This window comes from Geotrypetes seraphini, chromosome 8, assembly GCF_902459505.1.
Source record: "Geotrypetes seraphini chromosome 8, aGeoSer1.1, whole genome shotgun sequence".
In the NCBI taxonomy this organism is placed as follows: Eukaryota; Metazoa; Chordata; class Amphibia; order Gymnophiona; family Dermophiidae; genus Geotrypetes; species Geotrypetes seraphini.
This window is the reverse complement of record NC_047091.1, coordinates 62,451,172-62,476,459: the sequence shown is the minus strand read 5'-3', so window position 1 is coordinate 62,476,459 and position 25,288 is coordinate 62,451,172. Positions and strand designations below refer to the sequence as shown.

At 45.6% G+C, this 25,288-nt stretch overlaps 1 protein-coding gene across 12 annotated transcripts in view; it reads right to left on the bottom strand.

Moving 5' to 3' along the window:
* The window catches only part of RYR1 (ryanodine receptor 1), a 314,039-nt gene that overhangs the window by 60,673 nt on the left and 228,078 nt on the right, over positions 1 to 25,288 (bottom strand). For 6 of the 12 annotated variants that reach the window (XM_033954047.1, XM_033954058.1, XM_033954052.1 and 3 more), the window contains 8 exons: positions 23,551 to 23,602; positions 22,130 to 22,198; positions 21,930 to 22,029; positions 20,698 to 20,777; positions 19,407 to 19,483; positions 15,998 to 16,071; positions 7,824 to 7,841; positions 210 to 290 (listed from right to left, as the gene is read on the bottom strand). In XM_033954047.1, coding sequence (XP_033809938.1) covers positions 210 to 290; positions 7,824 to 7,841; positions 15,998 to 16,071; positions 19,407 to 19,483; positions 20,698 to 20,777; positions 21,930 to 22,029; positions 22,130 to 22,198; positions 23,551 to 23,602 — 551 coding nt within the window. Of the gene's footprint in view, positions 1 to 209; positions 291 to 3,671; positions 3,687 to 7,823; positions 7,842 to 15,997; positions 16,072 to 19,406; positions 19,484 to 20,697; positions 20,778 to 21,929; positions 22,030 to 22,129; positions 22,199 to 23,550; positions 23,603 to 25,288 lie in introns of all 12 variants that reach the window. The other 6 variants (XM_033954059.1, XM_033954057.1, XM_033954050.1 and 3 more) reach the window with 3 other exon arrangements.

Here is a 25,288-nt window from a genome sequence, read left to right as displayed (position 1 = left end):
TATTTCATATTGAATTGGATTCTTATATTTGAGGACTTGAGCATTTTAACAAAGTAACTTGCTCAACACTGAATGGTTCTAATTAACTTCCCCTCTGCTTGTAGCATGTTCCAGGCATCCATATTAAGAAATAAAATGCAGGAAAATGGATCATAAGTCACGTCGTGTATAGAAAGTTTAGAAACGCCATTGATGGCCAAGTCACTCACCATTGTTGTGCCCCTCACACATGAGCTGCAGGAAGCGAAAAAGGTCCTGGGTGAACAAGTCATCTGCCATTACTTTTTCACCTGCGCGTGGAGGGAGAAAGGAGGTGCAGGGGAAAAAAACAAAGGACAAGGAGGATGGGAGAGGGAGAGACAGAGAGAGAGAAGCTGACTGGATCAGCAGCTGGCGTAGGCGGAACCAAAACAGGACCACATGGGGAGTGGCTGGACTTGGTTAGTACAGAACACTCTAGAACCCACTGGAAGGGAAAGTTAGAGGCAAGCAACGCTTGCAGCACTGCACACCGGTTAAAAGGGCTGAACCCATGAGGAAAGGAAAAGGGAGGAAAGTGTTTTTTTTTTTTTCTTGTAATTTAATCAGGTTAAGAGGACCAGTTTGTTTCCATGTCCTCAGAGACAAGCAGAGCTGTTGTGTTAACCTGTTGTGCTCATGGATTATGGTAACACCAGCTTCTCTTAAAGAATTTGCAAATACGAGTCTATTGTTGCAATGGGCAGGGGACCAGGGAGGTCTGAAGTCCGGATTTTGAACATTCACCTCGCTGTATTCTGGGATTTATAGTCCTGGGCTTCCACAAAGGAAGAGTGGAGTAGTAGCCTAGTGGTTAGAGCTGTGGGCTAAAAAAATAGTAAGGTCAGGATTCAAATCCTGCTTCTCCCTGGATGATTCTTGTGACCTCAGATAAGTCATTTCAACCTCTTTTGCTTCAGGTACAAACCTGGTTTTTCGGTTCACTTAGGCAGGGAAATACTTACTCTGTCTGAAAGCAACTTGTTTTGAGCTTAGGTTTGGAAAAGGTGAGTGATGAAAGCCCAAATCCAATAAGTCCCAGAATGCACTGGGGCATGGGAATGATACCAACAGTGGAGTAGCAAGGGAGGGAGGTGCCCGGGGTGATGGCACCCAGCATTGCTGCACTGTGCGCCCCCTCCCCAATATACCTCTTTAAAATCTTCACTGGCAGTGAGCATCTCCTAGCTGCTGCTCACGTCAGCCTCAGCTCTCCCTGACATCACTTCCTGGTCCCATGACATCACTTCCTGGACCATGAAATGCTGTCAAAAGAAAAGCAGAGGCTAGCATGAGCAACAGCTTGGAGATGCTGCTGGCTGCCAATGAGGATTTTGAAGAGGTCTGACCCCCTGCCCCACCCCTGGAAATGTTACAGAGAAGAGAAGCTCACATTCACTAGAGACCAGGTTTTAAGCCCATCACAATCCAGGACATGTGGCTCCCATTTCCTGCGTCCATGGATGTGGCAGTTAAACAACATCTTCCTGTGATGCTGAGGACACAGGCCTCGGTGAGGAAAGCTGTGCTAAGCTCCAGTGCACAGTGCTCTTAACAACAGTGGTTCCCAACCCTGTCCTGGAGGACCACCAGCCAGTCAGGTTTTTAGGATAGCCCTAATGAAATATGCGTGGAGCATATAATGTAGCCTGTCACCTACATTATATGCAAATCTCTCTCATGCATATTCATTAAGGCTATCCCGTAAACCCGACTGACTGGCGGTCCTCCAGGACAGGGTTGGGAAGCACTGCTCTAACACACATGCTTAAAAAAAAAAAAGTTTTATATCTTGATGCATTAAACTAATGGCATGCAAATTATCACCATGTTAAAAAGTGTGTGTGTTAAGAAAAAACAGTGCACGCCACAGCAGTAAGATGCAGCTGTTTGCTGCATCATGAGTGGATGTCTCTTTGGCTCATGAACCGATGGGAAAGGAGATCAAACACATAGGCCACACTCCTGATTCTTTTACTTCTCTCCTTCCTCCCCCTCCTTCCTGAATCCTCCACCTCCTAAGCCACAAAATACCACATTGATGTCCCAGGTGACTACCCTACACTTCCCAACCCACTAATATAACTAGTGCCACCTCCCCCCAGACCCCACAACATTTCTGGTGTCCCAAGTGGGACCCCTACCTCCTGAACCCACAAATGATTACAATGGCCTAACTAGGCCCCACTCTAGTTCCCAACCTCCCCCATTCACCTCTAAGAGAGGAGGTAGCAGTGATGCTCACTCACCCCTGCTTCCCCACCCCACCTTGAAACATGGCAGTACCTTACTCTGCACGGTGCTTCAGGATTTGGGCAAGGGGGGGTTGACAGGCGTGCAGAAAAGTTGAGGTACCTCACCAGAGCCTGACGCGAGGACAAAATTGGGTAATTTTTCATCTTTGTTTTCAGGCTTTGCTCCTAAAGCATCAGTAGCGTAGCAAGGGTGGGAGGTGCCTGTGGTGGTGCTCCTCCCTCATCTCTTCCCCCTGCCGCGTGTGCGCCCATTCTCTTCCCCCGTACCTCTAGCTGTTCAACACTGCGAGCAACAAGAACTTCAACGTGCTCCCTGTGACCCCATCGGCTCTCCTCCTGACATCACTTCCTGCGCGTGGCACCCGGAAGTGACGCTAGCGGGAGAGACGACACGAGGAGCACATTGAAGTTGTTGCTCACAGCGGTGAACAACTAGAGGTACGGGAGAAGGGAAGGGGGTGTGGGTGTGGCGAGGGGAGGAGTGAGACGAGGCAGGGGTGGAGAGGAGGAGTGCCGGAACCCCCACCAACACGGCATCCAGGGCCCAAATTCTGTAACCAGCGCCTAATGTTAGGCACCAATTTTGGAGGCGCCCAACTAGATAGATGCCTATCTAAATTGAACAACAAGCTTAACTGAGGTTGTTAATCAGCACTAATCGAAACACAGGCACCTATCATTAAAGAGCGATTCTGTAACAAGGCGCCTCTAAAAAATGTAGGCGGCCTTCAAAAAAAAAATAGGCGCTCTGCAAGTTAGGCTTGGCTACGTGTTAGGCGTCTTGTTACAGAATCACTGCTCTTAAGCGTGCTCAAGTGCTCGCATGGCCGCCTCCCTTTTAGTTGTGCCTAGAGCTGGCCTATTTACAGGGTGCCTCCAAAATAGGCACCGTTCAGCGCGATTCACTAAACAGCACCCCAATTGTGCTTGAATCGCGCTGAACGGTGCCTATATCGGCGCCTAACTTTTGGGCGCTTCTTACAGAATTTGCCCTTAAGTTACTTATAGCCCAGAGATTTCCTCCTCATTCAGGAAACCAATGCCACAATTTAGCAAGCATGCACAGACTAGAAACAAAACTGCTCTCTGCGAACGCCCCAAGGCATCGATCAAGACAGGCGAGGAGAAGGGGAAGCAACTGATTTTGCGAATACATTTTCAATTCCCCGATGCTCCGTGCGTCAGTCATCGACAGGGCTAGGTGATCCACTTTGACTGGAATCTTCCTGGATCCTATATATGTACCCCAGGTAGATGAAGTTTGTAGGGGAGCAAAGAATGGATATGGTGGGGTAAAGGAGTGACGGGGGAGGGGGGGAAGAGGAGGATCACACAATTAGTAGCAATGTTTGTGCATGAAGGGGGGGGTGGGATGCACAGCATGCAGAGAACACTAACTGAGCTCGCAAAAACCTTATGAAGGGAGGGGAGGAGGAGGAAGGCAGGCCAACGGTTGAGGAGAGATAAAAGTAGGGGGGGGGGGAAGGAGTTAACAAGAAGTGGGGAAAAGGAGTTAAGAAGTGTCTCAATGACCTTGAAAAGCTTTGGCCACTATGAGGAGAGAGACACTTGAAAGCAACCAAAAGCATTTCATAGTGGCAACAACTCGGGTCGACTCGTGAAGAGTTCCTCCTTCTCGAGCGATCCCAAGTTGTAACTATAATCTCGCCTTGTGATGTCATAAGCAAAGGATCACTGAGGCAGCTGAGCGGTCAGAGGTGAAGCCTAATGGCAATCCCTTATTTTCCCTGAGCAAAAGTTCTGGCTCAGTAACCGAGGATAATCTGGGAAAGAAGCTAGACACAATCCTGGAAGTCCCACGTCTACACTTTGGGTTTTGTGGTTTCATCTGTACTTCAACTGTATACGTACTAAAAGGAAATTAAATACAACCAAAGGGAGAAAGTGAAATAGATCTCTGGCTCATTCACAGCAAGCTCTCTAAGTTTGCATGTTATCTGGACACCCTCCCTCCCACAACACAATCTTCTGTCTGTTGAAAAGAATCCAGGTAGGACATACATGTACATATAATGTTTTGATAGTCTGACTCCAGGCATTGCTAAAGCTGCAAATGCCCATCCCATAAAGCTTCAACTGCGGACTCCTTCCATCTTCAAGGAATGATAGTAGAGGAAGAGTGAAGGATGCTGGGCTGAGGATGGGGGAGGAAAGAGGATGCGGCCTGACCAAGTAAAATGTCAGCATTAGAGTATTAAATTAACTTTCAGAAGTTCCAGACCACACAAGTGCATGCGCTAGCAGCTGTCCACACAGCTGTCTGCAGAGATTCTGTGGGGTTTAAGTCCCCTCCTGTGCCACAAATCAGCAACTGTCCACACAAATTCAAGTGTCTTCCTAAAAAAATGTACCCTGTCCACCACAACCTCCAGAGCTTCAATTGTGCTTGTAATGTTTCTGATGGGTCTTTCTGCAGAAGCCTGTCTGAACAGCTGCTTAGGTCCCTCTCTCCCTTGTGGCTGGCCTGGCAACAGGATGCCTGCGCAGCCAGAACGCAAGCCCCTCTCAAGCCCAATCCTGTACAGGAAGGGGACAGAGGACATCAGGGACTTAGAAACAGTGCAGTTAGTAACAGCTGGGGCTTATAAACTGCCGCTCCACTATGGAAATGTTTTAGGGTATCCATTAGCATGTCACGACATCAAGGCAGCCCACAGAAAGCTAAACTGATCCAAATCTCTTAAAAGCAAGATATCCCTATGCCCATTGCACCATTTTTTTTTTTTTTTTTTTTTGCTCCTCTTAAAGTGGTGGAATAATACCACAGAATATGCTACAGCAGGGAAAAACAGAATAGGCTAAACTTTTGTGTATGAGAAGATAATGTCGTTCAGATGACACCAACCAAAGAACAGAATTTGGGGATTTTTAAAAATATGCCTATCACTATCTAAATTGGCTTGAATATAATTTATTTCATTGAGTGAGGACAGTATAAACTCAATTTCTATCAATGCCACACTCTATTATCTTCAATTGTTCATAATATTATTTCATTATTTCACAGAAATCTCATGTCAAATTTCAGCAGTTTTGTCTTAATTATAACCTCTAAACTTCCCATCTTCATTTGATATTGTTTGATTTCATTTCATTATTGGCCTCAGCGGCTGCACTCATGTCCCATAATTCATGTAAAACAGTGGTGTCCACACTTTTTTGACTCGCGAACTACTTTTAAAATGACCAAGTCAAAATGATCTACCAACAATAAAATTAAAAAAAAACACAACGCACACTGTACACATAGAATTGTTAATTATCATTCCTATTCCGGGGTTTTTTCAAAGAGGTCAAAGCAGATGACTCTATGCACTGTCACCTCAGTAACAACCATACAAAAATAGACAAATACCCACCCCCCTCCCTTTTTACTAAACCACAATAGCAGTTTTTAGCGCAAGGAGCTGCGCTGAATGCCCAGCACTGCTCTCGACGCTCATAGGCTCCCTGCGCTAAAAACCACTATAGCGGTTTAGTAAAAGGGGATCATATTGTAAAATATAAACAGCAGATATAAATTCAGACACATTTTGATCACTAAATTTAAAATAAAATCATTTTTCCTACCTTGTCTGATGATTTCATGAGTCTCTGGTTGCACTTTCTTCTTCTGACTGTGCATCCAATCTTTCTTCCCTTCTATCAGCCTGTATGTTTCCTCTCCTCCACACCTCATTCCCTCCCCCAACTTTTTCTTCCTCTCTCCCTGACCTTTCTTTCTTTCTCTCTTCATGCCCCCTTTCTTTTTTTCTGTTTCTCTTCTTTCCTTCTGTCTCCCTGCCTGCCCCCTTTCTTTCTTTCTCCCTGCCCTTCCCCAAGCCACTGCCACTGCCGCTGCCATCAGGGAACAGGACCCAAAACGCCACCAATGGATAACAGGCCCCAAAGCCGACGCCGCCGACGCCCCATGCTCTCCCTGCTTCAGGCCGACCAGCATTCCTCTCCCCGATGTCAATTCTGCCATCGGAGAGGAAGTTCCGCCCAGCCAGGCAGCGATTGGCTGGCCCGAACTTCCTCTCCGATGGCAGAATTGACGTCGGGGAGAGGAAGACTGATCGGCCCGATAGATCGCCAAGGCAAAGTGAGTCCTGGGTGATCGACTCACTTTGCCTTGGCGAGCTACCGGTCGATCGCGATCGACCTATTGGGCACCCCTGATGTAAAACTTGAGCATACCAGCAGCCAGCCTCCTCATCGGCCTGTATATATCTTTTCTAATTTTTTCCAATATTTTAAATAAATAGCATAATTTAAGATAAACTTATATGATTCTTTTATCAATATACTGAATGGGGCTCCATTCAGTATATCGATAAAAGAATAAAATAAGTTTATCTTAAATTATGCTATTTATTTAAAATATTGGAAAAAATTAGAAAAGATATATACAGGCTGATGAGGAGGCTGGCTGCTGGTATGCTCAAGTTTTACATGAATTAAGGGACATGAGTGCATCCACTGAGGCCAATAATGAAATCAAATGAAATGAAATCAAACAATATCAAATGAAGATAGGAAGTTTAGAGGTTATAATTAAGACAAAACTGCTGAAATTTGACATGAGATTTCTGTGAAATAATGAAATAATATTATGAACAATTAAAGATAATAGAGTGTGGCATTGATAGAAATTGAGTATGTATATATATATATATATATATATATATGTATATATACACACACACACACGTATACATATATACATACATATATTTTTATAGCTGCTGCCAACTATATGCCTCAGTATTCAAAGTAGGACCATGTCCAGGCACCAGAACTGAATATCTAGGTTTTTGTGGCCTGCTATCCCTTATTCAGTTAAGTGCAATAGTCAGCACTTAAGGACCCTGAACTACTCACAAAATCGCTTGCTTTGGCTTTAGTGATCAGTGCTGGTATTCAGCAGCATTTTCCAATTACGAGCTGCTGAATATCAGTGGACAGCTCCGCACAAGCGATTTAATGGTTCAGTGTTCAAGTCCAAGTTAAAAGCCTACCTCTTTGAGACTCTTTTAATTCCTCTCACCTTGGGTTCTGCATCCCCAACCCTCTATGTCATGTCTGTCTGTCCAAATTAGATTGTAAGCTCTTCCAAGCAGAGACCGTCTATTTAATGTCAAAATGTACAGCACTGAGTACATCTTTCAGCGCTATAGAAGTGATATATAGTGGTAGTTGGAGTCTCTCCCGCCTGGTTAAATTGCTTTGAACACTGACCCAAAAGTGAATAGATGAAAAGCAGATAAAAATCATACAAAAAAAAAAAATGCTATTCTTTGAAAAAATTTTCTTCTACCCAAAGATTGTTTAGCCATACAGCTTCTTAAGGACCATATTATCCATTCAATGACACAGAAAATTACAAATTTGAAAAAGGTTTGAACCCCTCCCTTCCCACCAATGTAAGCCAGCCCCTTTGAAAACCTGGTGGGATTTGGATCAGTTTTGCAATCTGGGTTTTGTTTTATTGGGTTAAGCAAGAGACTAGAACAGAGAACACAGACATTAATGGAACGGATCATTTACCCTGCTCACGATTGATGACTGGGAGGCCAATGAAAAAGGGGAGTGAGAGAGAAGGAAGGAGGAATAAGGTGGCCACAGCACATCACGGCAAAAGGAAAAAGGAAAGTATTATTAACATTATTTATTAAACATTAATTGGAACTGCACCAACGGGAAAAAAAAGTCATTTTAGAAAACAAGATTATTAATGGTACTCTGCAAATAACCAGACATCAATTATACAATTAAAGTACTCACAGGTATTAATGGAGAATAGATTTAGTTGGAATTAAAACAGGACAGGCCCAGATTCTAAAGTAACTGAAGCAGTGGAGCCCAAAGTCCCTCTAGGCCTGACTGGGATCCTGTATCTCTATGAAAAATGGGCAATATTACCAAACCGCTCCAAGCTGACGTCTCTTGCTAGGGACAGAGAATACAACTCCCAGAACACACTAGTGTGAGAGGTAAGAAATAAGCCACAAATGAACTCTTTAAAATTTTGTTGCCTTCAGATGAGTAAATCCTTTGCTTCTCGGCTTTTCCCCTTTTTTCTGATGTTACCGGTGTCAGAATGCTATCGCTGCAAACAAGTCATGAGTTTACCGACAGAACAGAGTTGACTATGCATGTCGTCTGCCATACTGCCCTACTGCACTGCAATGGTGGATCAACTTTGGAGGCAGAACAAGGTCTCTGCTAATCTAATCTTTAGTTTATATACCGGGTTATCTCCCAGCGGAGCTCAACTTGGTTCACATATAATTAAGACTAGAGTACATAGCAGAAAACATAGAAGGAAGAACTAATTAAAAACTAAAGTACATAAGAAAAGCATAAGAAAAATAACTATAATATTATCATTTCATTGAGGCTGTAGTTAAACCATTTAAAAATTGAGAGAACAACAAAGTTTTCAGGAATTTACGAAATAATTGCAGCTGGCCTAAAAGCCTACTGGAGTCGGGAAGTTCATTCCAGATCTCTACAAACTTTGCCAGGGAGGGATACCACTTATTGATAACTGGGTTCATGTTTTTTTTTTTTTTCTTTTGTTGAGACAACAGGACCACTGCCAGCATCCAGAAAAAATTTGTGGGCCAAAACGTATTGTTCACGAGAAGTAAAACCAGATGTACACCTCTCAACGGAATATCAAAAGCCAAAAGACTAAGTTGTGAGGAAGAAACGTCTCCAACCAGGATGCATAAAGTCCTTTTACTGTACGTGTGTAATTGCCATTAAAAAATTCTAACATATGTGGGCATTTATGTGCCATTATGTGCCAACATACGTCATATCCATGGCCAGTGTAAATAGTCTGCAACTAAACATGGTTGTGTACATAACTGATAGTATACTAGACACTTGGTGCATAAGTGCTGGAAATGCCCCTTCCACATCCACCGCTCCCTTGCAGTTATGCGTTAAAGATTTTCCGCACTAATAGGGAGATGCTCAGGACAGAGAATGACACAGGGACAAATTTGTCCCCGTCCCTGCAGGATCTAATCTAATCTAATCTAATCTAAATCTTGGGTTTATATACCGCATCATCTCCAACAGGTGGAGCTCGACACGGTTTACATGGTTAGGAAGCAGCGGAACTCCAGTGGGTTTATAAAAGTAAGTAAGAGAGAGGTTAGGTGTGATAATAATAGGGAGGGGACGGGTTACGTTTTGGAGAAGAGCCAAGTCTTCAGAAGCTTACGGAATGGTAGAAGGGGGCTCAAGTTGCGGAGAGGGGAAGGGAGACTATTCCAGAGCTGAGCGATTCTGAAGTGGAGGGAGGACCCGATCTATCTCCATCCCCCTCCCGTCCCCGCGAGTTCTGTCCCTGTCCCTTCCCCATCCCTGCAAGCTCTATCCTCATCTGCACAAGCCTTGAACATTTATGATTTTAAAGTGTCTGAGGCTTTTGCAGATCAGGACATAAGAACATAAGTCATGCCTCTGCTGGGTCAGACCAGAGGTCCATCATGCCCAGCAGTCCGCTCACGCGGCGGCCCATCAGGTCCAGGACCTGTATAGTAATCCTCTATCTATACCCTTCTATCCCCTTTTCCTTCAGGAAATCATCCAATCCCTTCTTGAAGCACATTCCGGGTGAAGAAGAACTTCCTAGCATTGGTTTTGAATCTGTCCCCTTTTAATTTTTCCGAACGCCCTCTCGTTCTTGTAGTCTTCGAAAGTTTGACGAATCTGTCCCTCTCCACTTTCTCTATGGCCTTCATAATCTTGTAAATCTCTATCATATCCCCTCTAAGTCTCCGCTTTTCCAGGGAAAAGAGCCCCAGTTTCTCCAATCTTTCAACGTATGAAAGATTTTCCATACTCTTTATCAAGCGTGTCGCTCTCTTCTGAACCCTCTCGAGTATCGCCATATCTTTCTTTAGGTACGGCGACCAATATTGGACGCAGTACTCCAGGACAGAGTTTGCAGCGATGGAACAGGGACAGATCTCATGGGGACAGGACAGGGATGGAGACAGATCCCGCAGGGACAGGGACAAATTTGTCCCCATGTCATTCTCTAGCTCAGAATTCCGGCGCTGTAGGAACAACACTGGAAAATACTGAAAGAGCAGAATGTGTGCTTTCACTTTCAGGTTTGCTCCGACTCGCATATATTCTTCCCTCACTTCCAGAGCTTAGGAACTTGCTTCCAATTAAAAAAAAAAAAAAAAAATCAGCAGATATTAAGGAAAATTCATGGGAAATCCTCTCCTCAAACATTCTAACGCCTGCTCCGAGCTGGTGTTATTTTGTCAACGGGTAAGGGCAGCCTTGTTTCGTGCGCTCTTCTCTGAAAATTAGGAAATGACCGCACCAACATCCGTTTGACCACGTCGGTGTGCTATTTGGTCTAATCTTTAGCACACACGTTGTCTCCCTTGACAGAGCCCTCGGAGCATTCGGTGCCCACTAATGCAGGTTCGAATCCAGCACTAATCATCTTTAGCGCCTGTGTTTGGTTTTTGAATATCAGTCCATAGCTTTTCATGAATTGCTATGTGCGGTTACACATTAACTGCAAATTATGTCAATTAGCTCCAATTATTGGTAATCATAGGTTGTTAGGCAAATTAGCTGTCAGTTTGCCAATTATCTTTTGAGTGTACAACCTGTGCTAAATGCAAAAAAATGCATGCACAAGATTATAGAGTAAAGGGGCTGGTGTCTCATGCTTCTCTTTGGGCCCAAATCCCACTGAAAGTCCTTGTGATCTTGGGCAAGTCACTTAACCCTCCGTTGCCTCAGCTACAGACTGAGGGGCTGGTGCCCAGAGCTCCTGTACGAAAGCGTAGTAATGGGGGTGCGGGGATGGGGGGTACGGTTTGCCCGAGGCGCAGTCTTTGTAAAGGGCGCAGACACCCTTCCTCCTCCCCGCCCCCTCCCCCTCCCCCCGCCGTGCGCGCAAGCCCATTCCCTTCCCTCGAATCTCTCTCATTTTTCCTGCACGAGCAGCATTACGACTTCGCCGCCTGCGTCGACTCTCTCCGACATCACTTCCGGGCCTAGGAAGTTATGTCAAAGGGATAGCCAACTTGACGCGGGTAGCAAGTTCAGGCTGTTGCTCACATCTGGAAAATTAAAAAGGATACAGGAGAAAGGAAGAGGGGCACGCAGGTGGCAGGGGTGGTGTCGGGAAGGAGCGGTTGGGATGGAGAAGAGGATGGGAGAGGGGCACCACCGCCCCAGGTGCCACTTACCCTCACTACGCCATTGCCAAAGTCAACAGCGCACACCCCATACTTGCAGAACAATGCAGAAAACTAGCTTGCCAAGGCTCAAAGGAAATGGTATTCAAATGATGTGTGTGATGTAAAAGTAAGGGGGAGGGGGCATGCTTGCCGCAGAAGAGTTTGGCAGTAAGCGCAGCTCTTATACACTTAAGAACATAAGAATTGCCGCTGCTGGGTCAGACCAGTGGTCCTTCGTGCCCAGCAGTCCGCTCCCACGGCAGCCTTTAGGTCAAAGACCAGTGCCCTAACTGAGTCTAGCCTCACCTGAGTATGTTCTGGTTTAGCAGGAACTTGTCTAACTTTGTCTTGAATCCCTGGAGGGTGTTTTCCCCTATAACAGCCTCCGGAAGAGGCGTTCCAGTTTTCCACACTCTCTGGGCGAAGAAGAACTTCCTTACGTTTGTACGGAATCTGTCCCCTTTTAACTTTAGAGAGTGCCCTCTCGTTCTCCCTACCTTGGGGAGGGTGAACAACCTGTCTTTATCTACTAAATCAATTCCCTTCATTATCTTGAATGTTTCGATCATGTCCCCTCTCAGTCTCCTCTTTTCAAGGGAGAAGAGGTCCAGTTTCTCTAATCTCTCACTGTACGGCAACTCCTCCAGCCCCTTAACCATTTTGTGCCAGGGTAACCTGAAAGTGAAGCACCTAGCGACACCGTTCTTCTGTGCCTTTCAATATAAGCTTTTCAGTTTTTTATGTATTTAAAAATATTCTGCTCTATCAACATTTCTAGGTGGATCCCAACAAATATACAAAATTTCTAACAAACAAATACATTAAAACAATTACTTAATGAAAAAAAAAATATATATATAGGGAATCAGCCTTGGTATACCTCCCGAAACAAAAACATTTTCAATAAAATCTTGAAAACTAGGCCTGACCTCCTACAGCTAAGCACACGATATCACCATCCTCCTTCCTTTTGATCAACCAGCGCCCTTCATGACAGATACACTACACAGAACACTAGAAACAGTAACAACATGGATGAAAGAGCATAAACTGAAACTAAATCCAGACAAAACAAAATTCATCCTCCTCGAAAATAGCACAACCCCAACTATAACAAACCTAGTAATAAACTCTATCACATACCCCATTCAACCCACTTTAAAATTCCTGAGAATGCTGATAGACAGAGGCTGTACCATGCAACCACAAATCAACAAAACAATACAAAAATCATTTGCAGTCATGAGAAACCTAAGACAAGTTTGAAAATTCTTCGACAGAAAACAATTCCAGCTAGTGGTCCAATCCCTAGTCCTTGGTCTACTAGACTACTGCAACATTCTCTATCTCCCTTGCCCCGCAACCATGATAAAACAACTACAAACAGTACAAAACACAGCTCTAAGACTTATTTACTCACCGAGGAAATACGACCACATCACAGCGGCATAACTCGACTCACACTGGCTCCTAATACAAGCAAGAATACATTTCAAATTCTACTGCCTACTATTCAAAGCCAAAGACGGAGACAGCCCAGCCTACTGGAACAACCGACTAATTCAAACCACCACAACCAGATATAGGAGAACCCACGCACCATTCATTACATTACATTACATTAGGGATTTCTATTCCGCCTGTGCCTTGCGGTTCTAGGCGGATTACAATATAGAAGATGTCTGGGCAATTCCAGAGAATTACATTACAGGATAAGAGTAAATTTCAGGAATAGTAGAATTATGATACAACAGTTTAACAGAATGGTACATAACACAGAGGATAATACATGTCACAGAAGATAATACATATCACAGGAGAATTATATATCGATTGAATCAAGTTAGATCAGGTGTAGTGTAGAAGAGTTACAGTACATTCTAAATCATAGACAAGGAGATACTATAGGTGGGTATTTCTGAAGGTGTTGATTGGTAACTCATTGGGAGGAGGTTCGAGTGATGGGAGATATTTTTTGAACAATAGTGTTTTTATTTCTTTACGGAAATCTTTTATGTCTGTTGTTTTGATCAGTAATTCTGAGATGTCGGAGTCGATTTTAGCTGCCTGTGTCCCTAGGAGGTTGTCGTAAAGTTTCTTACGACGAGTTCCGTTGAGAGGTGGGAAGGTGAAGATGTTCTGCGTTCTCCTTCTTCTGGGTGAGAGGTAGTAGTGGAAGCGGTTGTTTAGGTAACTAGGTGCCGTGCCGTGGGTTACTTTGAAAATGAGACAGTAGAGTTTGAATTGTATTCTTGCTCTTATTGGTAGCCAGTGCGATTCTAAGTATGCATTAGTAATGTGGTCATGTTTGCTGAGTGAGTATATGAGTCTGAGGGCTGTGTTCTGGATGGTCTGCAGTTTTTTTATTGTGTTGTTAGGGCAAGGTAAGTAAAGGCTATTGCAGTAGTCTACAATGCTCAGCACAAGAGATTGGACAATGATCCGGAATTGGTCTTTATTAAAAAATTTTCTGATTTTTCTTAGATTTCGCATTGTGAAGAATGCTTTTTGGGTGATTTTTTGAATTTGTGTTTGCATTGTGCAGCATCTGTCTAGATGTATACCCAGGATTTTGAGGGAGCTTTGTATTGGGTACTTGATTGAGTTTACTTCCAGTTCTGTTAGGGATGGTTTTTTGTCCTTCTCTAGCATTAGGAATTTAGTTTTGTCTGGGTTCAGCTTCAGCTTATGATTTGTCATTCACACACCCTTCAATCAAAAACGTCAAACGAAAAAAAAAGTATGATGCCTTCCTAGCCACACAAGCAGCAAAACTAGACCACCAACTCTCCAACTTACTGATCTCGACTGCAGACTACAAAACCTTCAGAAAAGAAATAAAAACCCCGCTATTCAAAAACTCCATAAAGACAAACTAACACAGCAAGATCCATCTCAAGCCCCATTTGCAATCCATTTCACCCTTTATCACCTACGGAAATGTCCAGACAACTTCTAATGTACTCCTAAATGTCCTGACAACTCATATGTAATCCGCCTTGAACTGCAAGGTAATGGCGGAATAGAAATCACTAATGTAAAACAGTCAACATCACCAAGCCCTTGCAGTTGCTCAAGTAATTGGTTCCATAATTCCACGCACGTAGAATATAGATTTCCTATCTTCTTCGCGGTGAATTACACGAACAGAAGGGGACCACCAGGGCATTACTGCCCAGGAAACGTTAAATGTTGGTCGATAAATACAAAAGGAGTCTAACCAAACTGGAGATTTCCTGCCAATCAGTGTTTTAAAAACAAGTAGCAACAATTTATAACGAATGCAACACTCAATTGGCAACTAGTACAATTCTTTAAAGGACAGGAGTGATGCGTTCAAATCTAGAAGGTCCAGTAATTAACCTTGCCACAGAGTTTTGAGTAACCTGTAAAGATCTCAAATATCAGCTCTTAGCTTCATCCTATGCCCTCTCATTGCAGAAAAGGAAACTCTGCATTGAGAGGGCATAGGATGAAGTTAAGAGGTGATAGGCTCTGGAGTAATTTAAGGAAATACTTTTTTATAGAAAGGGTGGTAGATGCGTGGAACAGTCTTCTGGAAGAGGTGGTGGAGACAGAGATTGTGTCTGAATTCAAAAGGGCGTGGGATCTTTCAGAGAGAGAAAGAGATAACGGTTACTGAGGATGGGCAGACTAGATGGGCCATTTGGCCTTTAAATGCTATCCATGCTGCAATGTTTCTATAACTATAAAGTTCTATGACATCACAATGCAGGTATAAAGAGCCTTAGCCTATAGGAAGAGGAGATGCAAATGTTAAGAGCCTTAGCCAATAGGGAGAGGAGGAGATAGTGGATGTTGCAGATGGGCAGACTGGATGGGCCATTTGGCCTTTATCTGCCATCGTGTTTCTATGAATTACTATAGTAAAAATGTTGTTGGGTTTTTGAGTTTTTATACTTGGAAGGCTTATATTTAAGCACAGAAAACAGGCGCCAATGTGTGCTTTCAGTTTTAGGTTTACTTGGACACGTGCACATTTATTTTCCCAATATTGGCACTTATAGGCTTGCATGGGCTTTCTTCCATTTAAAAAAATAAAAAAATAAAAAAAAATAAAAAACAGGCAGATTTTCAACTGAAAACGAAAGGAAATCCTCTCTTCAAAACCCGCAGTGCCAGCTCATAGGTGGCAGGTTTGGGCGCTGTTCTATGAGCACTGGGAGGACATAGCTTAAGACTATACTAACATCCATTTGATTACATTTAAATACAATCTATGGCTATCCTTGGCATGCACGTGTTTTCCTGCGCTAGAGCCCACTGAGCTTTCTGCACAGATTATTATGTGCGCTATTCCGGCCCTACCTGGCCTTAACGCCGGCGGTAGGTTTTAAGTCCTCTGGAGACAAGAAAATACCCACTGTATCTGAATGCAATTCATCTTGAGCTACAATTGAAAAAGATGGAAGCTAAGTCCAAATTCCTTCCCCATCCCAGAATGAGAAGGGTTTATGTTTTGCAACTCACTTGTCCCCTCCTCAGTCACCATCCCCAGTCCTTCTGCTTTGTTCTGACGTTCAAAGGCATTCAGGTCCAGGACGCTGTAGAGAAACCAGGGTAGGAAAGTCGTAATGAAAAAACCGAGATGGTGACAAGAGAGATGTTATGAAATTTAAACAATGCCCCCCATTGATCTAGTTTTGGATCTTTCATATGTTTAAAAGCAATCGTAAACTATATGCAGTATAGCAATAAAAATCTCCTGGGTTTTAAAAGTTATACATGATGCACTTTATGGGAGCCAGTCGGCGATTCGCGGTCCCGGTCATTCATGGTATTTTCCGACCGCAAATGATCAAAACTGCGAGAGGCTGCAACCGCGAATGACCGGGCAGGAGAGAGCAGCTGGAGCGCCTGCGAGTAAAGGACATCACTCGCGATATGCTCCGACCGCCTCTTTCTGCACTAAAGTCAGGCCTCACCAATCAGGAGCTGCTTTGATATGCAGCTCCTGATTGGTGAGGCCCAACTTTAGTGCAGGAAGAGGCGGTCGGAGCATACCGCGAGTGATTTCCTTCATTCGCAGGTGCTCCAGCTGCTCTCTCCTGCTGAAAACCATATCTGCGGAACCCCTACGAATATCGGGGGAGTACTGTATACTGTGGTTATGATGGTCCCAGTTAGCAACTTCTGCTCTAGATATCATATTGATTTCATTTGAGCACTGAGATATGCGGATTTGAACAGTCTTTAGCACAGACAATTATTTGGTAACACACACACAATATCTAGCCCATTAAAATAAAAGCCCTGCCTCCCCCCATGACCCCCGCAAACCAGAATGGAGACAGGAGGGATGCCACCATGAACCCCCACGCCAGCAAAAATCAGCAGAAGGTATGCCTACTCCCTTCTGTCACCACAGAAACCCCCTACCTCATCCCCTAGCACCAGCCAAAATTGGCAGGAGGGATTCCGACTTTCTCCTGTGCCACAAACCCCCCTTGCACTTAACCCCCTCCACCCTCAAGGCCCCCCGAACTGACCCCTCCCCTCCCCCTTCCTAACCCCCCCCAAAAATCAGGAGGGATGCCCATTCCCTCCTGCCACTGGATGCCCCTCCCCCCCGCCCACGAATCACTCCGTCCCTGGAAATTAAGAGACAGAAGGAGGGATGTCCAGTCCCTCCTGCTCCTCAGGTCCAACACTCCAAAATGGCAGGCTTTCCCCTTCCCGGTGCATCCTAGGTTGCACAGGGAGGGGCCTAAGGCCCAGATTGGCTCAGACACCTAAGGCCCCTCCCAGCGACTGGTCCCATGGGGATTACGGCGAACCTCCATGCAAATCATTTGCATGGAATCTTGTTGGAACATCGACCGCTGTTCCACAATCTGCCCAAAAGTCGGTCAACAGCAACTTGCATGGTCTTAGCAACCGTGTTTGGTGCATCTGGCCCTTTGTATCCTTTCCCTAACATTCCTCTCCTCCTTGCTGCCACATCTTTATCCCTGCTGGACCGACTCTAATTCAGATGTGTATGTCATTGTCTTGCTTCCAAATGCTACTCTTACATTAGTTATTGAATTGATTGCTACATTTGATAACACCTGGGGGAAAATGATCAAGCTGCATTAGGAGTCTAAATTGCATTTCTTGCCCTTTAAACGGCATGAAAGCAGCTTGGCTGCACTAATAGGCAATATTTAAGTTACCACTGGGTCCATAGTAATGAGATGCAAATGATTGTAACAAGTTTCTCTTCTACCCCCTCCTTTACAAAGCCACGCTAGCGTTTTTAGCGCCGGCCGCCACGTTAACAGCTCCGACGCGCATAGAATTCCTATGAGTGTCCGAGCTGTTACCGCAGCAGCCAGCGGTAAAAAGGCTAGTGTGGCTTTCTAAAGGAGGGGGCTAATTTGGCATTTTGTATTAGAGAATGACACGGTGGTGGTTTACCCGCGGCCACCGCATTTTAGCCGCGGGTCACCGCCGAAAACGGGGAAGAAAACTAGCAGTCGCTGCGGCGACGGGGACAAGGCCATTCACCGCCCGCGGGGCGGTGAATGGGTCTTGTCCCCGCAGCTCACACCCGCCTGCCCAATCGATTCTAGTGTTTAGCCAGCTCTCTCCCTTCTCCTCACCTTAGTTTGTAGATTTTCTTTTTCGGCGACCCGCACGCTATCAAAGAGCCGCTGCTGCTCAGTGTCGATCTTCTGCTCTGACGCAACCGGAAACAGGAAGTTGCAGCAGAGCAGAAGATTGAACACTGAGCAGCCGCGCGTGTGCGGCTCTTTGGGAAAGCGTGCAGGTCGCTGAAAAAGAAAGCCTGCAAATTAAGGTGAGGAGAAGGGAGAGAGCTGGCTAAACACTAGGATCGATTGGGCAGGCGGGTGGGGGCTGCGAGGACCGTGCGATCACCCGTGTTCCCGGCTCAGACTGTAAGGAGGGAGTGAAAGGGAAAAGGATTCTGGGCCAAGGGGATGAAAACGGAAAGAAAAACCCACAGCAGGAAAGAAAGGGAAGGACAGGCAGGTGAGCCAGATGCTAGAAGCAGGGGGGGGGGGGGGAAGAAAGAGGGAAAAAAGCTAGATGGGGTTGAAAAGAAGAGACACACTGGTATGGAAGAGGAAGATAGGGGAAATCTGGACACAGGAAGGTAACAGAAAGAGGGGAAATTATGTGCATGGGGCATAGGGACAGAGACAAAAAGGGGACATGCCATGGGGATGGTATATGGACACAGGGGGGGGGCAATGGCAGATACATAGGGGAGATATTAGAAATGGGGAAAAGTATATAAAATCGTACCCGTTTGAGGCTTTTATGTATGCAGCGGTGACGGTGACGGGGCGGTGAATGGGGTTGCAGTGGCGGTGACGGGGCGGTGAATGGGGTGGCAGTGGCGGTGACGGGGCGGTGCAGAGGATGGTGAGACGGGGACGGGGACCAATTTTTTCACCGTGTCATTCTCTATTTTGTATTTCTAGAGCTGCTTTACATTTTAGAGATGGCCTTTTGTATCAGAGAGAACTTTCATAAATTTCAAAATCTTATTTCATCTACAGATGGAATGAAGGATTGATAAATTTATCTTCAAGGGCCACTGTTACACATTCAGATAATTCTTTGTTCTTCTATTCAGAGCAATGCCTCTCAGAATTTTATCCCGCCATCTGTGATTCCACCTTCTTTGCTTTTTCTCTTTTGGAAGCCATCCCACCATCATTTTCAACAATGAATTTTCTCATAGGCTAATACCAAGGACTTATTTTCTAAAAATTAGCTCTTCGACAACTCTGGCGCAGAGATTTTGATTGTTTGCAGAAGTCCTGCTTGGAGCTTCCCCAGCATGCATTGCTCCCGAGTTCATTGCCCTCCCTTTACTATGGTTTCTAACCCCCAACTCTCCCACCTGCAATTCCCAGCCAGTGCTCACCTACACGTCTGCATCAATAGCTGGACACTCTGGAAGAATCCCGCTTCCTTTTTCTCCCTCAGGTAATCCAACATTTTCTGCAACAAAACATAATCATGGGAGTCCAGAGATCATCTAGGGCTCAGAACTTATTTCTTTGGGCATCTCTATTACACAAGAATATATCTCAAACATTTCATTCATCAAGTACTCCCCACAAGGCACACACAAGAGAAAAGTAAAAGGTGACTTACATCTCCTAGGTTGACTTCAGGTCAGCTCTTTCAGGCCAACTTTCAGCTGATGGTGGTGAAGACTTTTTCATATGCCGATGCACTAGATACACTAGACCTGGATACTCAGTGCTGGGTCATATCCAGGCACCAGTAAATATCCACGTCATGGTCTCAGGTTATGGTCGATATTCAGTGCATATAGCGATCCAGACAACGTTAGGACTGCTCTTTAAGTGGTCCTGCTTGTCTGGTTAGCTATGCAGGAATCAGCACTGAATATTACCAAGGCCTGTATAACTTCCAGGACCACTGTGGCAATGCCCGAATTCTGCCAGTATGGTCAAAGCTGATATTCAGTGGCACCAGCTAACCATGATTTAACTGGGCAGGAATTTCTCTTTTGCCTCTTAGGCCCTTTGGATCCGATTCTATAAATGATGCCTAGTGGCACTACTCAGCGCGGTTGTCAATCAACCGCTAGGACCCATTTACAGAATCACGCCTACTTTTCAGCTAGGTGTCGGTAGGTGCCGCTCCAAGTTCTGCATGTAACTCTTAATTAATCTTTTTAAAATAATTTATAATGAGGTTTTAATGGCGTGGTCAATTAACATGCCAATTAAGCTCATTAATTAATTTGGAGTTCTTTGCGGAACTCAGCTAGGCATTGCCAATCTACAATAGGCACTGTGAGGATGTGGCCCCTGGGTTTAGTACCCTCTGAGAGGTTCAGCGGGAAGTGAAATTAATGACAATGATAGCCAACAGTGGTTGCATATAGGATATTATATTAAACCAGATCTAACCCTACGAATGTCATTGCAGATAAACCTCAGGGCTCCTGGTCATTGGTTAGGCCAACAGAAAATACTCTCAGCTTGTAATGTAAGGCTGATAGGCACCACTTATAGAATCAGGTCCTTTGTTTTTCATCCAATTAGAAAGAAAACTGAAAGCCAACCTAAGACCCAAGTCTGTTTTTAATGCCTAACTTGTCCCATCTGTTATCTGACTTTATAGACTTTATTCAGCTAAGGACGAGCCAGGCTAAAACCTGAGAAGTTGAGAGACCTTACCTGCTGGACTTCTGAATTGCCACCGTTGAGAATAGAGATGCCAAGTTTCAGGGTGGAGGACACCATGGCGCCTGTCTCACCTGCCAAGAGCCAGCAACCAAGTCAGTGTCAGAATGCAACTGATGAGATGCTGAAGAGATGGGGGTCCTTCTAGCCCCAGCATACACTGTCCCAGTGCTGGAAAGGCCTAACAGCAGCCTCATATTAGTAGATGGAGGAAATTCAGTAATGGAATTTCAGGAAAAATAATTATGATGGGATGGGAATCTTGAACACTTTGTCTTGGGAAGCCATTTTGAGATTGGAGCCAGCATGAGCAGGAGTGACTCGGGATCACTTCTGCCTCAAAGACAGGGCAGGATTAATTCATCGAGGGCCCCTAGGCACACAAGTACACTGGGCCCCCTGCCCCACCCACCCCACCATGCGCCCAGGCGGAAACAGGAAGCTGCGTCAGAGGGAAGCTTTGGGCAAGCAGCACCGCTTGCACAATTACTGTTCCTGTTGCCTTTCTTACCCACGTTGCTTGCTTGTCTTACTTTCCGTCGATGGGGGGGGGGGGGGGGAGGGCGCGTTGCCAATCGATGCTGGAGGGGCCCATTGCTGTTTGGAAAAAACAATGTTGATGCCCTCCTTCATCGGGCCCCCCTGACCATTTCGGGCCCTAGGCACGTGCCTTCTTGGCCTATTGGTTAATCCTGCTCTGCCCAAAGAGGCCACTACATCAGACCACTAGGGCTTCTATTAGGATTGCTCCAGCCCATGCCAGCACCCCCTACGAAGATGGCACCTGAGCAGTCTGCATCCCCCCTTCCACCACCACTGATAATGCTCTAAAAATTTTCATAACTACCACCTGGTCTTGCTGTTCAAACTTGAGGAAATTGTTTATTAACACCCCTAATATTTTAAAAACCAGATTCAAACTTACAAGTAACAGGTCTAAAAGGGTTTCTGCAAACAATTTAAGTTTTTCTCTATTGAGTTTCAGTTTGAAAGTTGTAGCCCATGATTCTGTGTCTAAGCCCTTTTCTATTTCTAAAGGTAAGCCTGGGGTAAGCCTTCAGATAGTGGGAGAGCAGAACTTGTGGTTGTAGGGGAGAAAGGAGGCACAGGAGGTTCACTTCCTATAGGAGGGGTCTGGGGAGATCCACTCTGCCTGAGGGGTGGTGGCGAGGGTGAGCCGCCAATGGTTTCTATAGCTCTCTATTTCTCATTAAACAGAGTCTCACCTTTGCATGCACTGATCATCTGTAGAATCATCTCAGCTGCTCCACGGTTGTGCAGTCGGGCCTGTTGGTACAAAAGCTTCTGTTTCTCCATCTCCTTCTCCTGCAAATATGGGCCATATGTCAAACGTTGGAAATAAAGCAATTCTTTCCTTTAACAGCCTTCATAAAGGAAATTATACAAGCTACAACTGAACAAATACCTCAAATGTGAGCTCCGATTCCTCGTCTTCCACCTCAGCCTCCTCTTCACCTTCTTCAATATGGCAACTCTAATAAGAGCATGAGAGGCCATTACCCAAGATGCAAAGATGTCTTCTAGTCTTTGAAGTAACAGGCTCTAAATCCCCCCCACCTATCCCCCTGAACCATCCGAACCTTGAATGACAGGCTCTGCACCCTCGCACCCAACCCCCCTGAATCAGCTACACCTAGAGCGACAGGCTTGGTATCCCCACATGCATTCACAGAATCAGCCAGCTTCATATCCCTATGCCCAGTGGTGTAGTGAGGATGAGAGGCACCCGGAGCGGCGGTGCCCCTCTCCCACCTCCACGTGCTCCTTCCGCGCCCCCTCCTGCAGCGCGCGCCGCTTCCTTTTCCCCCTTCCCTCTGTAACGTTCCTCGCACAAGCTGCTGTTGTGTCAGCATTGGCTCTTCCTCTGATGTCACGTCCTAGGCGCGGGTCCAGGAAGTGACGTCAGAGGAAGAGCCAACGCTAGCGCAACAGCGGTTGGGGAGGGGGGAGGGTTGCTGCTTGCGCCAGGAACATTATAGAGGTACAGAGAAGGGAAGCGGCACGCATGCGCAGCGGTGGGGGGGGTACGGAGAGGAGGATGGGTGCTTGCACCCTCACCATGACAGCGCCCAAGGTGGACTACTCTCCCCCTTACCAATCCACTGCTTATGCCCATAGCCAGAACCAGCTGGTCCGTGAGGTGACAGATGCAGCAGTGTGGCGCCCGTGGCGGTGGTGCCCCTCCCCCACCCTGCTGCACACGCACCCCCCTTCCCTTTTCCCATACCTTTTAAACTTCTCCAGCGTGAGAAGCATGCTGTCCACTTCGGTGTCGGCTCGCCCTTTGACATCACTTCCTAGGCGCGGATCTCGGAAGTGACACCAGAGCGCACATAAAAGGGTACGAGGGAAGGCGAGGAGGAGGGGTGCCACCGTGCTCTTAGGAAAACCGCGCCTGGGGCGGACCGCACCCTCCTTACCACTCCACTGTCTCCATGCTCATTTCTTGAGCTACCCAGCCCTAGAGGAGGTGGGCTTTGTATTCCTATTCCCATCCTCTGGGCCCCATTCCTATAGGTGACCAGCATTGTATCCCCACATCTATCCTCTGAGCCATCAGCATACGATACAGAAGAATAAATGCTTATATTCGGCTGCAAGCTGAGAAACAGCTCATTGCGGACTACAATTAAAAGTGAAATGACACACACAGGAAAAAATTAATATATTAGTAACAAGAATTACTTAACCAATTAGGCTTTAAGTAGTTTTCTAAACCTCAAGAAACAAACCTTGGACATATCCCTAAGTGGAAGGGCATTCTAGTAGCTCGTGGCTTGATAAAAAAAGGATGTTACGTAAAATTCAGTATAAGGGCTCTCCTACCTTAGCCATGATATCGGCATAAGCCATATACAAATAATCTTCATCCAGTTTGCTATAAAGAAAAACATTTAAAACACATAAATTCAGATACTTTTAAAACAGAACTAGAAACGTCTGAATAATTCGGAGGGCCGTCAAACCCAGGATTGCATTAGCCCATCTGTGAGCCCTGGCATAATACCCCTCGTTCTATAAACTTGGCGCCTATATGTAAGGCCAACTGCATGCTTAAATTAATAAATAACAACACTCAGGGCCAGCTCAAGAGATTACGGCATCCCAGCCCAGCCCTACCTCAGCCAGTTCCCTCCTCCTTTCTCTGATGCTACTGCCTGGTCCCGGGCAGGATGTGGCTTCGTAGGCCCGCTGCTGTGAGGAGGGATAGCTAGCATCAGCATCAAGCATTAGCGTCAGAAGAGGGAGGAGGAGGGGGAGAAGTGTTGGTAGGTTAACTTATGGGCAGGTGACATCACAGCCCCAGGCGTTTGGCCTTCAGTGCCAGCACCCTGGGCCACAGCCTCACCTGGTCCGTAGGTTACGCCGGTCCTTCTAACACTTGCACAGGTAAGTGCGCGCTTGCACATTTAAGTGCTGGACGAGCGCTCAGGGCTATACAGTGTTCCCCCGCGAATTCGCGGTTTCACTCATTTCGCGGTATTCTCCGACCACCTCTTCCTGTACTAAAGTCGGGCTGCACCAATCAGGTGTCAAAGCAGCTCCTGATTGGTGTAGCATGACTATAGTACAGGAAGAGGCGGTCGGAGCATACCGCGAGTGATTTCCTTCACTCGCCGGCGCTCCAGCTGCCCTCTCCTGCCTCCCCAGGCGAAAAACCGTATTTGCGTTTTTCAATATTCCTGGAACGGAACCCTCTCGAATATCAGGGGAGTACTGTACTACAAATGACACACACAATTCGCTTGTCTCCACATTCTATCTAGCTCACTCGAAATCGGTTGCACAAATTTTGGCATGCGGGGCACATGTGTGCAAATTAACAAGGTAGCAAGGTGTCAATAATCAATAACTGGAGTCGTGGCATTAATATGGATTTGTGCGTGCACCTGGCCTAGTTGCTATTCTGGAACATCCGCATCTATGTTTATTAAAATCTTTATATACCGCCAAAAAAGGATTAAAGCGGTTTACAACACAATTCAATCATAATTATGAAAAGAACTCCATTTAAATAGAAAAGAAAAAGAAATAGCATTTCTTTTTTTTTTTTTTTTTAAACATATGTTTATTAACAATGAAGCAACACATACAGTCAGTTGGCAACAACGCCAGCGCATAAAAGCAGATATCAGATGACATATAGAAAGAACAGGCATAGGCAAAACAAACCATAAACATCAGGAGTTCTGAAGCAATCCAGTAACAAGAAGCACAGGAAAAATCCCCACCCGAAGTCTGTGCAAACTCCACCTATTTTTACTTGCGCCCACAAACACCAACAAAGGAGACATTCCCCAAGCCCAACTCAAAAATCCATGCACACCAAGCACACTCAGAGCAGCAACAATCACACCCCCATACACACTCACCCCCCCCAAGCAAGCAAACAACCCCCCTCCCCCCCACTCCTAGAGAGAAGAGCTGTCAAGTAAAAAGAAAAGGAAAAAGGCCTATAGAATGGAAGTAAAAGTAGCAGTGAAAGCAGAAGGTCACCCTATTGAGCATAGTTCTCCCGAAAACCCTCAAAAGGGGAACCGCGCCCCGAGACTAGAAACCCAGG